The sequence below is a fragment of the Apus apus genome, chromosome Z, assembly GCF_020740795.1.
Source record: "Apus apus isolate bApuApu2 chromosome Z, bApuApu2.pri.cur, whole genome shotgun sequence".
Taxonomy (NCBI): domain Eukaryota; kingdom Metazoa; phylum Chordata; class Aves; order Apodiformes; family Apodidae; genus Apus; species Apus apus.
The window spans coordinates 70,425,842-70,439,099 of record NC_067312.1 but is presented as its reverse complement, the minus strand read 5'-3'; the positions used below and the strand labels follow the sequence as shown (position 1 = coordinate 70,439,099).

At 44.8% G+C, this 13,258-nt stretch overlaps 1 protein-coding gene across 3 annotated transcripts in view; it reads right to left on the bottom strand.

The window, feature by feature from the left end:
- Nucleotides 1-12,723, bottom strand: part of RASGRF2 (Ras protein specific guanine nucleotide releasing factor 2) — a 131,537-nt gene extending 118,814 nt beyond the window's left edge. For all 3 annotated transcript variants that reach the window (XR_007891862.1, XM_051643333.1, XM_051643334.1), the window contains exon 1: nt 12,439-12,723. Coding sequence is in view for 2 of the 3 variants with exons in the window: in XM_051643333.1 (XP_051499293.1) it covers nt 12,439-12,723 (285 nt within the window). In the remaining variant the exon portion in view is untranslated. The remainder of the gene's footprint in view (nt 1-12,438) is intronic.
- Between the last annotated feature and the right edge of the window lie 535 nt (nt 12,724-13,258).

Sequence of the window (13,258 nt, the reverse complement as noted above, 5' to 3'; positions counted from 1 at the left end):
ATGGTGGATGAAACGGTCAACATGAGTTGGCAATGTGTTCTTGCAGCCCAGAAAACCCACCATGTCCTGGGCTGCATCAAAAGAAGTGTTGCCAGTAGGTCAAGGGAGGGGATTCTCCCGCTCTGCCCCACTCTGATGAGACCCCACCTGCAGTGCTGTATCTGGTTTCGGGGACCCCAACCTAAGAAGGACATGGAGCTCCTGGAGAGAGTCTAGAGGAGGCCACAAAGATGATGCAAGGGCTGGAGCAGCTCTGCTCTGGAGACAGGCTGAGAGAATTGGAGGTGTTCAGCCTGGAGAAGAGAAGGCTCCACAGAGACTTTATAGCACCTTCTAGTACCTGAAGGGGCCACAGGAAAGCTGGGGAGGGACTGTTTACTAGGGCATGTAGTGAGAGGATGACAGGTAATGGATTAAAACTGGAAGAAGGGAAAATTAGATTGGACATTAGGAGGAAATTATTCACTGTGAGGGTGGTGAGACACTGGAACAGATTGTTCAGGGAAGTTGTGGAATCCTCATCCCTAGAAGTGTTCAAAGCCAGGTTGTGTGGGGCTCTGAGCAACCTGATCTAGTAGGAGGTGTCCCTGCCAATGCAGGAGGGTTGAAGCTAGACAATCTTTAAGGTCCCATCCAACCCAAACCATTCTGTGATTCTGTGATTCTATGATCCCTCAGCAGGCCAAGATATGAAATGTTGCCCTGGAAGCTACTGAAGCAGTTGCACAAGTAGGAAACTGCATTTGAGTGGCCATGAGAAACGACACAAATGATGAGGTAAGCCTTAAACAGGTACTTGGTTTTGTTCATGTGTTCTCTCTCTTGCTAGCACATTGAGTCATGTTCTAGTATGATCTGAATGAGAGGAGCAGAGAGACTAAGCAAACTCATACAGCCTTCCCAGCACCCCACACAGGAGGGAATTCAGAAGCACCGCATTAGTATTTGTGGGACAGAAACCAGACCAGAAAGACAAAACAAAACAATCAGCTTGAAATTTACACAAGGCAAAGCAAACACTGACAGGAAAGACTCAAAGAGGAGAACAACAGAAAGATGAATCAAACCTGTGTACAACCATATAATAGGAGCCTAGCACTGAATCTCAGTGATTACAAAAATCGTTCAGTCTTGACAGAGAAAAAACAACTTTCTAGCTTAAAGTAGCATTAAGAGGACCTGCTATGATTACAAAAACTTAACAAAACAAAAAAAAAAAGAAAAAAAAAAAAAAGAAAAAAGAGAGAGAAAGAAACTCTTTCCAGTTTCAACTAAGTACATCAAAACTGAACTGCCTGAAACAGGAAATTCCACAATTGAGGTCAATGGGACCAGTGAGACTCTTTTGCCTGAAAGGACAAATCTGGAAGGTGTATCCAAGAGATCCCAGTGGCAGAGGGAAACAAAGTCAAGAATAAAGTCAAGAAATACCCTAGTTGTAGGTTTCAGGATTAGGCACTTCTCAGGTCTTACCATGTGCCTTTCCTGTGTGTGGAAACACGCATGTTACATCTTATGACTAGCTCGACCACTTCTGCTTTCACCCATTAGGCTGCAGATGAACACCCTAAAATACCGCAAGGATAAACAAATATCCCAATGCAGATGGTGTTATCCATGTGCTAGCATATGGGAAGCACTATTAGGCTTGTTTTACTGCTGCAGAAGTAAGGCAGTCAAGAAAACTGATTCACCAGGAGGCCACAGGGAGTGAGGGGCCCAGGATGCAAATGCACCCAGGACGCGCCTAACCCAAATAACCATTCTTCTGCTCTGTGTTGCCCAACCTGTGAGCACGTCATGAATGAGGTGTCTTCAAAAAAGCAAAAATAAAATAAAAACATCCAAGTGCTATTTGCAGGAAGTCAGTGAGCTTTAAGAAAACCCATTTAAAATCAGAGCTGGGAAGGTAATTTAGGTAATTTTTTAAATTATTATTATTTTTTTCCTTTTTCCTTCCCCCCACCCCCATTCTGTGAAAGGTAAACTTATTTATTTATTTATTTCACATGGAACCACTTGGCATCGTCCTGCATTGTCAAGCACATCTGAGTGGCTGCCTTGACTTGGTTCACTTTGCTGGCAGGCAGCCAGGCTATCTGCTGCTAAGCTACAAGAATGCAGTGCAGTGTTCAGGGAAGAGTTATCTCTCCTCAAAGCATTTTAGTACTAGTATACATGGTGCAGACATGACTTCTGTGTGGGTCCGCAGCAATTTTTGTACTGCTGATGATGGAGCTCTCTCAGGTCGCTGCACATTCGGGACCATATAACACTGGACACCAGCTAGCTAGGCTTCCCCTCAGGCCCCCAAGTAATGCACTTACGAAACTTCCATCTGCAGCAGGCAGCAAAAATACAAGAAAAAAACCTAGTCTAGGGGCCTGCAAGCATACACCTACTACAGTAACAAATCTGCACCAAATTTTTTTCCCTATTTGGGTGTTTCCATAATAAAATCATGTGGGTGAAAAAGAGTTTTTCTACAAGTATTTGTACCTCAGTTTCATGCTGTTGTTTTCTTGGGGGTTTTTTTTGGGGGGGTTGTGGTTTTGAGGCTCCCTTGTGCATTGTTAATTTAGCCTCATATGCAAACATAATGATCGCAGTCCTTTATCATGATTCTTCTTTGAGGAGATCCTACTTCAGTTACCACATGTGAGACCTAATTTCTTATTTTGCTTTATCTTAATTATTGAGTGAACATCTCCTTGCTTTAGCCATTGCACACTGATGAGCAGAGTTCAGAAACTTTTTACATTACATCCTATGACATTTCTCGTTACATCATTCAGATGCTTCCTTAGAATTAATGCATTTATTTTCACAACAGCCCAGAGGTAATATGGAATTACTGCAAATATAGTCAGCACAAAACCCAGCAGTTTCAGATGCAACTCAATTTCAATGCCTGATCTGAAAAACCATCAACCTTTGATGTTTCAGTGGCACTTTTGTTTTAATCACTGCTTTCACAGAAATCAGTTCTACCTTTGTGTACTGGGCTCTCATGCCAAGGCAGGTCCCCAAAACAAGGAACGATTAATTGCTGTAAAACACCTCATGAATGTGTTTTGTGCAATTTTCCACAGGGTTCCTAGGCAAATGACAGAATCCAGTCCCTACAGATGGTGGTCTTATTTTGCCATGAAATCATCTTTCCCTTCCTGCAGCCTCATGCCTCTTGTACTGCAAATGCCCTGAGAAAGAGGGACAAACAGGAAAGCCCTGCAGAAAATTACCCCCTTCAGGACATTAATTGCAGTTCTTCTTCTGAATACCATGTAAGAAACAAGTCCCAGGAAATAAACAGATCTCCTGAAACTGCGGAGCACAATACAGAAGAGTTCTGGGCTGCTCAAGAAGCCTCAGCTCCATCCTTCTGACTGCTGGGCACTTGATCCTGCATCCGTGCAGCCTGTTCACACATGCTGTGCACACACACAGGTCCCTGGACTTCACAGAAAAGCAAAAGATACAGAAAATGTGCACAAACACGCACTAATACTTGTAAGGAACTCCTGGGTCCTGAGCTGGCACCATGACAGCAGTGGCTGGCTAGATTCCCACTGTGGAACAGCCACCAGAAGGAGCAGGCAGGTACAGCTGGCATCACACCTTGCATCTGCTGTCACGCAAACACGCACACAAAAATGCGATTCCTGGATTCTGAGGGCTGGAAGCACCAGTTAATGAGGATCTGCTCCCTGTCACTGTTCCCCATCACATACCTCTTGGGGCAAGACAAAAGACCTCACAGTCACAAAGACAACAAATATACACGATAAACTACACATAATAAAGCTGAGTTCCTTCCCAGGAGCCTTCAATTTGCCCAATGCTCCATCAAGCCCTAGGAACAGGTAAGAATATCTATGATGCTCTCAAATGCAGTACTATCACCTCAGTGCCATTAGCACTCTTCTTCGCTTCATCTGAACATACAGATATCAGTGCTGGATCTCTCCACTCTTCTGTTATTTTTTCTTCCATCTTTCTGTTAAGAGAGGCTTTACAGGCGGCCCATAAATTTTAAATTCTCCCCAACAGGTTTATCAGGAAGATGCATTTTTCTTATTTCTCTAGAATTGTTCTATGAGCGCCAAATTGAAGGGAATTAGTGCAAAAGAAGGTTCCAATTTTCTTGTCATGCTGAAGAATTCATGAATGCATGGGGTTAAAAACAAAATCCTGATTTCATTCTGGGGGCCACCAGTGAAACTCTGTCAAAGCTATTGAACAAATTCTTGTCAAAGCTACTGAACAAATTCTACACAATTCCAGAGAACAATATAAAATTTCTGGCATTTGCCGAAACAGAAAAAACAGCTTGTGTAAGGGAGAGGAAGTGAACAGAAAGCAGAAAGAAAAAGAACCAGCTGTCATCTGCAATCACCATAAACTTTCTAAAAATATATGAGGATCAAGCATACATCTAAAACACCAAACAAAAAAAAAAAAAACAACAATAACTTACCATCTTTCAGGACTCAACACAGGAGATTTCAGAACTTTATCTACAGCCAGAACACTCAAACCTCATGGTTGGCCAGATGAAAAAACAATAGAATCTTCCACATAACAGCAGCAGAATATGTTCTTTGAGGGGCCAGGGACACATGAGAGTCAGAGGTCCATGTTCAACAACTGACTGAGGTTTAGTCACTACAGTCAGTGGGGTCTGCTCAGTTTAATGAACGTAGACACTTAATTTAGGATGGGTCAACCAGTTCTCTAGACTGCACTGACTGTGCCACAGGACATGCTTGTGTGAGGCACCTGAAGCTGCATGAGCAGTGTCCCACCCTACATTCCACTACTGCCAGTATACAGACATTTACAAAGCTTGTAATTTATTCAGAGAAGGCTAAGTAGAGGCACAACATTTTTAAATCCAAGTCCACTGGCCAAGTTCACCCCTCCTGGCACCTTCAGGGAATGTCCCACCACGTTCCTCCACGAGTGCAGGGGGACAGCTGCCATCTCCCCATGGGCTGCAGGGAAACTTGTGCTTGGGCACCTTCTTCTTCCTTACCAACCACCACCAGCACAGCTCTTCTTCACCCAAGTCCTGCTCTGCTCAAGTGTTACAGCAGTTCTTTCATATGTTAATGGCTGAGGTTCATCCATTGTCCCTCTAATGGCTCCTTGGGGGATTTGGAGCAGGGGGAGCTTCTCAGCTTCTTACCAGAGCCACTCATGGGGCCCTTCCCCTGCTACCAAAAACCCCACCAAACCAGCACAAGGCACTATGTGGCATCTCATTTTCCTTCAAGTATACGACCAGGCAGATGACACTGTCTGTCTGAATGACTGTGGCTGATCCAGCAACGTGTTAATATCGATGCTGTTTCCAATGCAGGTAAAACCTACCCACAACCCCACCCCCAGCAGATCTGTGAAGAGTACCTAAATTCGGCCAAGTCCATCACCACTTGGGGAAGCACAAAGTGAGAATGCCCGGAATGTTCACACTGAAAAACCAGCTTGTGTTGCCCCACACTGCAGAAGCCATGGTACCAAACCTGCACTGAAGTCCCGGATCTAGAGAAGCCTGGACTGCTAGTACCAAATTCTGTGAATGGCCACAAGTAGTGGATTGGTATTTTCAGACCTCACTGCCTTCACCAGCTGCCTGAGGTCTATGTTAATGATTTCCTGCCCTGAAGGGATTCTTTCTGGTGTGAATCTGCTCCACTGTAGGTGGAAGCCAAGCAGTAGGACACTGTGTAGATGTGCCCTGCTTGCAGAGCAGGAGAGGGTCCTGCAGCAATCAGCTCTCTACAGAGGCATCATGCACTCCCAGTGGGGCTGGACATCCCTGGTGCTCAAGGTGCAATATGGACACACACCCCAGGAACCACAACAGGCTGCAGCACAAGGTGCCCCACCCCTTCTCTCCTTGCACCAGCTCCCCAGTACAGCACATTTATTGCAAGTGGCAAAGCAAGACGCGTAATTATCATGTATGTGGCCAAACTGAGCAACCATGACATGAGCTTTGATTGTACACGCAGATTCTTAGGATGGAAAATCCTCAGCAAGTAGATTTTTTAAAATGCTGCTATATTACCAATTGTGACACTGAAATACATAATATATGAATACATATAGAATGATAATGTTGCCAGATTGCTACAGAAATAGAAGAAGTTCTGCCTGTACCTTCTATTCCAATACACGGTGAGGAAGAATGTGACCAAAAAACAGGGCATAATGTGTTGCTGCTCTGCTTACATGATGAAGAATAATTTAAAAATAATTCTATTTTAAAAGTTAAATAAAGGCAAATTAAGGTAAGTGGAGTAGAATTATTCAGTAGATTAGGGACTGACTTGCTATTTTTGTGCTCAGACTTTTTCAGTTTTCTACAAATTTTGTCTTACATTTGAGGAACTAAACAGATGAAGCTAAATCAATACAACTCTGCCAACAAAGGAGACAAAATTTAAAAAGTAGTAGCATTGACTGTAAGACTGGTGGAAGAATGACATTCATTTTAAACTGTCATGATACTTTATTTTAAACATAATTTGCATATTCACAGCACAGCTGTGGCATACACTGCTGCATGTAGGTTGTGGCCACTTCTCACAGCCTTCATGTGATGTTTGCGGATGAGAAGGTGAAACACATTATTCTCACATGCCACATGTTTGTGTGACATGTTTGGTCTTTATGCATTCAGATAGATTTCTAATCTAGTTCTAACCTGCTTCCAGGCTTGGACTCGCTGACATTTCACCTGTTCGCTAAAGGATTTCCCAGCAACTCCACGAATAAGCCTTTGCCAAATGTCATTTGCCTTGGGATCTAATTATTTTTCCAATAACTTACTTAAGGAGTATGCACTTCTATTAAAGCATACTGTAATATTTAAGGGTCTTACAACCTCACAGAGAAATGTTAGAGACTTCACCCTGTGGTTTCTCTTCAATAATACTTTGTCTCACCAAGATCTGGTCTTATTACCATCAGACCCAATGTTCTTTTAATTGCTTTTCAGTCTAAGATACGCAGGCAGTGTCGTTTGTTGCCTTTTGCCCTCAAGCATGACAGACACACATGAACGGAAAGCAGCAGATCAGCCTCCAGTTCCTGATCAAAGTCACTTCCATAGGTCAAGGCAGCAAAAAGTTTAATATTAAACTCTTCGGAGGCATCAATATTCTCCAGCTTATGTGTCTGCGGATTTAACTAACCTTTCAAGAGGAAGTCACGTCAAAAAGAAACTAGTTCTACCTATAGCTCCTTCTCAGCTGGGTACATTCCCACTTCTGCATAGTTATGAGCAGCCCACTTCATAACACTACAGCAGAAATCTACATTTTCAAGAGTTAAAATTAAATATTGATATTTTGGCAAAATAGCGAGAAATACAGCAATTGCATTTTCCACTCTTCTCTTTATCTCTGAAACGTGCTCATTACAGGTAATGCAGGTAAACACAAAACACCCATCAATTAGCAAAGTTAAGTCCCTGGAGAGACTGTAAGGGTTGTGCTTTGTTATTTACTTATTGCCTGTTTCCTTAGGCCAGAAATCACACTGTAAATTCACTTTTACTGTTCTGACAAGGAGCCAGAGGCAACCACTTCAATGTAGCTTTCCTTAAGCACAATGTCGTGACTCGTTTTTCAGTTACTGCTGAAATGCATATCAAAACAACTCAAACCAATGCCTTTGTGAAAAGTACCCACACCACAAACTGTATCATCTCACCCAGTGACCAGATGACAGCAGGAGGAGACGGATTACCCGGGAAAGTAAACAAGAGTTACCCCCAAGTTGCCTTCACGCAAGAACCATTCAGAGACTCTTTCATGAGAAGGTTTTACCAAAACACTCATCTCAGTAGCACTAGTATCTTAAAACTTTCCCAGTGGTCATCTTTTTTAATTAACTCCTCCAGTTGAAGGTAGCCCGTTCAAAAAAAAATAACATTTGGAGGGAAAAAAAAAAATAAAAATCCAACAATATTTTTTTTTATTTATTCTCAGATACTGAGAAGACAAATTTACCCATCATTTTTTAAATAATGCAGGAAGTTTCTAAAACATGGGCATCGCTGGTGGACCTCTGCAGTAGGACATCCCAGGGAGTTACCTGCCCACAAGCAAGCAGTGAGATTAATGGACAGTGCTCCACCTGAGGGTGGCAAGCTGTCCTGCCAAAAAGGTAACACCATTCCTCATCCATCTACTACATTCAACAGACGCAGGATGCTGTGCAACATGGGGGTTTGTTCACTCCCTAAGAGTGAGGACATTAACTATTAATTTTTTAGATCTTCAGGAAAAAAAAAAAAAAAACCAAAAAAAACCTCTAGCACTGTTGCTAGGTTTTATATATACTAAATCAGCAGAAAGGTACAGCAAAAGCTTGTTGGTGGCATATGCCTGCCTTATCACTTCAAGGAACGCATGTAAAAGAGAGAGGTTTCAAGCACTGTGAAATCATTATGTCCTTTATAAAATAAATACAGAGCCACAGCGAGCAGAAAAAATTCAAATAATAGGATTCTGTTAATCTGTGGGGACATCGACTTAATACTGCATTTAATTTTGCTAAGTGGGAGGAAGATTATTGCAGGCAAGATACAAAGAATAGTCTCTGCTCAAATTGTATAACATGTACAAGCTCAGAGACACTAAGACAGTTATTAATAACCGTATCAGAACATTTCCATGTATTCAATCCACAGTTATGAAAGAAACTAAACACACAGGCCTCCTCCCAATGCAGATAATAATAATAATAATAATAATAATATTTACATTCCTCTATGCTCTTGCTTCCAATAGTCTTAAAAAAAAATAATCTGTGAATTTGATGGGTAACAAGTGCCAGTCTTCTATCAAACACTGCAGACAGCAATTTTCAGGTATTTTAGATTACTTTTAAAAGAGATTAGCCATGCACTGAGACAAAGACATTCTCTTTCCATTGTTTTTGAAACAAAAGCTGAAAATCATTCTCATCAAGTCTGTCATTGTCACAGAGGAGAACTTGTTGGGAGTTGCACTTGTTTACAGCCTATGGTTCCCTGGGGAAGAGGCAGTTTAACTAGTACCAGAACTGAAGCTTTCCACATGCAGTATTTCCATGCCCTTATTTGCTCTTTTGAATATCAGTTTCTTCCATCTGGTTGCTCTTCAAATAAATCTACTTTTTTTTTTTTTCTAAAATGAGAAATCAGAGTGGATAGCCACACCTGTTTGGCATTTACAGAAACTTCTGAAATCTGAGGGAGATCAAAACACTTTTATTAGAAAAGAAAAATCTCCCCCTACAAATAATTTAGAATCTGCAACATACTCAATTTGGTGATCTACTCCTAGAATATCAACTGATTCATGCATTATGCAGTTTGTTAACATTAAGAAAGGTGCTGTACTTTTCAAGAATTTTCTTTGAAGCAAATACACTTCTGAATGAAAAAAAAAATTATACTAATATCTTAATGGAAAAGAGAAAAAAAAAAGTGCATTCTGTCACTGCAAGTTTTCTCAAGCTCTTAATACTTCAGTATTACAGCAAATTTTATGAAAGCATATGTCATCTTCCACAAAAGAGTGGCACAGTTCCTGTCATGCTTTAATGTTTCCTTATGATGGACTGCTGGAAGGGCACAGCAGCACCAGGAGAGCGTAGATGTCCAACCACTCAGCTGCTGGACTTGTTGGGAAGCTGCCCACACCTAAACATCTGTTGACCAAAATGCAATCTCCTCTATAGGCAACTGCAGCTCCAACACTCTCCCCCACTGAACTCTCTGGCAGCTTCTCAGCACAGTTCTTACCTGGCACATGAGGTGAAAAGCAATCCCTAAGCAACTCCAACTAAAATTAAAAGGACCTGCAAGCTAAAGAGAACAACATCTATTTGTTCTGCATGCATTTTCCATAATCTTCAGTTACATAACTTCAAGAAAATGCACTGCTTTTTCAAATACCCACTCAAAGGATGCTGATGAAGCTCCCTCATGTGTTTAGTTCTTCCTCCTCTCCCTCATTTCTATAATTCTACAGCGCATATCACTCTACTGTCTAAATTACCTAGGTAAATAAAACCCAAACTAAAAGAAATTCTTTTTTTCCTTCTCTCTCTTTTGGATAAGAGTGATTTGATTCCTCCAAAACTGGGATAGCGCTTTTCTTTCATTCCACTAACACAGTTGTGTGGTTAAATCAAAGCAAATTAAATCTAGGCAGTATTTTTTTGCTGCCAGTAGTTAACATATACAGCACTGAATTTTCATTATCAACTGATTAAAATAATTTTGCCTTCCTCTGCTAATAAACTGAAGGTTCACAGTTTATTACTTTACACCTATAAAAATACAAGCACATTTTCTGAAGAAAGAAGAACTGTGTCATTTTCAAATATTTCTCTTTCTTTTTTTTCTTGTGATTGATCAGTTTTAGTCACTGGGGGAGCTTCCTGTACACCTTAGCAAAAGTTTGCATTTATATTAATATACAAACAAGTCTGCATTTTAATGAGTAAACATCTGTAAAAAACTACCAACACTTAAAAGCGTTATTCTGTATCAAGCAAAAGGTGAATGGAAATTAATCTTCAGATGGTCTGCCCTGAAAACTAGGATGGCAAAAAAAACCCTGAAGTGTTGTTATGCCTCTTTAATAGCAGTCTGCTACTGTTAAAATCATTGACATAGCTGATGCTTAAAGCAAACCAAAATTCAGCTTCAGCCCCTGTAATTATTTTGTCTCTGCACCACTAAGTGTAATTACAAACAACAGAGATTTCATCACTATTGAAGCACAAGTAAACGTTCACAGAGAAAGGCATTGTTGTCACACAGTGCTCTCAGTCAAGCCACAGTTCAACAACACTGCTGATGAGCGAGTGTACAATGTAAAGCAGATAGAGAAATATTCGTGTTTAATTTATTCTAAGGAATCCTCCCATATTTCATTTATCAATGCCTACAAAAAACATGCCTCGAAGCAAGAGGCAAGACCAACCAGTATGACAAACCTGCAATTGTACCAACTTCCCAAACTTCACTGGCTTCACTATGTGCCATCTCAAAAGGCTGCTTAAGCACACAAGTATTTGTTCTAAATGGGCAAAGAAGCACAAACTTAAGGCAAGGTTCCCAGGTTTCCTCACCGAGTTACCACACTCAGGCAGCACAGGGATGTGCTGGTTTTCAGAAGCTGACTCAGGTCTGTATCCCCTTCTGGCAATCAGCAGGAAACGCCTGCCACCAGCTCGAAACCACCTTCCTTGCAGCTACCCAAACTTTTCCAAACCAGTTTGACACCTATTCCGTTTCTCCTATTCCGGGAAGAAGGCACAAGGGCATACCAGGAGCAGATGCAAACAAATTTCAACCAGGCAGCAAGTAAGATCTAGAATTTACGTGAGATTAAGATCCCCAATCTCTACCTACTTTTGAACAACTACAGTGCCCTTCACAGTTATGCAATGCACATAGAGAGCATTTAACCACTGACACACATATCAAAGTGATCAGCCTCCCGGAGAGGGACTCTGGCAGTTCACACCTTCTGAGGCATCACCCCTCAGAGGAACTCATCCCACCCAAGCCTCCAGCAGCCCTTTGCCACACAGGATCTCGCTGGAGCCCTGTGCCACCATCAGCTTTGCAACACCTGCCGGGCAAAGAGCCCGCCGACTGCTGCTGAAATCATAGAATCACAGAACCATCCAGGTCTGGAAAAGACCCTTGGGATCACCGAGTCCAACCCAAATCAGGGCACACACTCACTCCCACCTCCCGGCTACCAGCCCAGCTCTAGGAAGGGTTCCCAAGGGAGAGCCAAGAGTCTGTTGCCCCTCACAGCCTTGCTCAGAGGGGCAGCAGCCCCACAGGTGCCCAGGGACAGGATCAGTGAGTCCTTTAGGGTGCCCCCGTGCTGTTTTGGCCCCGCAGACCCTCTATCTGCTGACTTCGGGTGGAACTGTGTAGCTGCATCGCAGAGGCACTGATATCAGGGTGACTGAACACACTTGGTTTTGTGAAATGCCGTTCCCCAAGCAACCTATGGAAATTAAAAGTGTGCAGGCACCGGGAGGAAAACTAAAAAGACTGGCGGGTGAAGGAAGAGTCATTAGGCGGGATGGGAAACCCAACGGCCTTGCCACTTTCTCAGCTCCCTCTGCTCTCTCGAGCGCTCCAGGACCAGCTCTGTCCTGCTGGCCGGGAGCTGGGGCCCGCGGGCCGGGGGGGTCACCGTCCTTCCTGCTCCCGGGGAGAGGCGGCCCGGGCGCCCCGACGGCGGGGGCTGCGGCTGCCCCTCCGCTGCGGGGGGCTCTCCTTCCTGCCCTGGGGCTTTCCTCCCTACCCTGGGGCTTTCCTCCCTGCCCTGGGGCTCTCCTCCCCGCCCTCCTCCCCCGCTCTGCCCCCTCCAGCTGCCCCGAGGGGAGCGGGCCGGCCGTGGGTACCTGCTTGTCCAGCGCAGCATCCTTGGCGCTGCTGGCAGCGCAGCCCTTGGGAGCCGGCACCCTCTCGCAGTTACAACCCTCCAGCATGTACATGCCGGCGGGCCGGGCGCTCTGCTCGCCTTCGAAGTAGAAGAGCACGTTTTGGTAGAGGGCGAACCACTTCTCGTGCCAGCGGTTGGTCTCCGCCGTCTTCTTGCTCAGGTAGCCCCGCTTGGTGCCCTCCTTGCGGGCCAGCAGCGCCAGGTACAGGGCGTGCCCCTCGTTGTACCGCACGCTCTTCTGCATGGTGGCCGGGGGGCTGGTGGCCGGGAGCCCGTGGCCGGGAGCCCGCCGGGCTCAGCGCAGCCTCCGCGGGCGCTCCGCGCTCCCCGCACCGACGGGCGGCCCCCGCCTCCCGCCCCGCGCTCCGCCCGCCCCCCGGGGGCGGCTGCCGCTAAACCCGCCGCGGCATCCCCCGCTCGTTCCTCAGCCTTTCCCCTTTTTTCCTTCTCCTTCCCCGCTTCCCTGTCCCTCCTCCCCTTGGCCCGGCCTCGCCTCCCGGACGCCCCGCGGGAGAGGAGCGGGAGGCGGCCAGCTTGCCCTCCGGGCAACTCCGGCGTGACGTGCCGTGGAGGGATCAGCCGTAATCCGCTTTGGAGAAGCGATTTAAAGAGCAAAGTCGCCGCCGCAGCTCCCCGAGTCCCTCCCTCCGCCCGGCGGCAGAGCCAACCTCCCGCCCCACGGAGGAGGAGCAGGCGGGGGTCGGGGGAGCAGCCCCCCAGCTGGGGCTGGACGGGACGGGGCGGGAGAGGGTGGGTGGTTTGGGGCTCGCCCTTGGTTT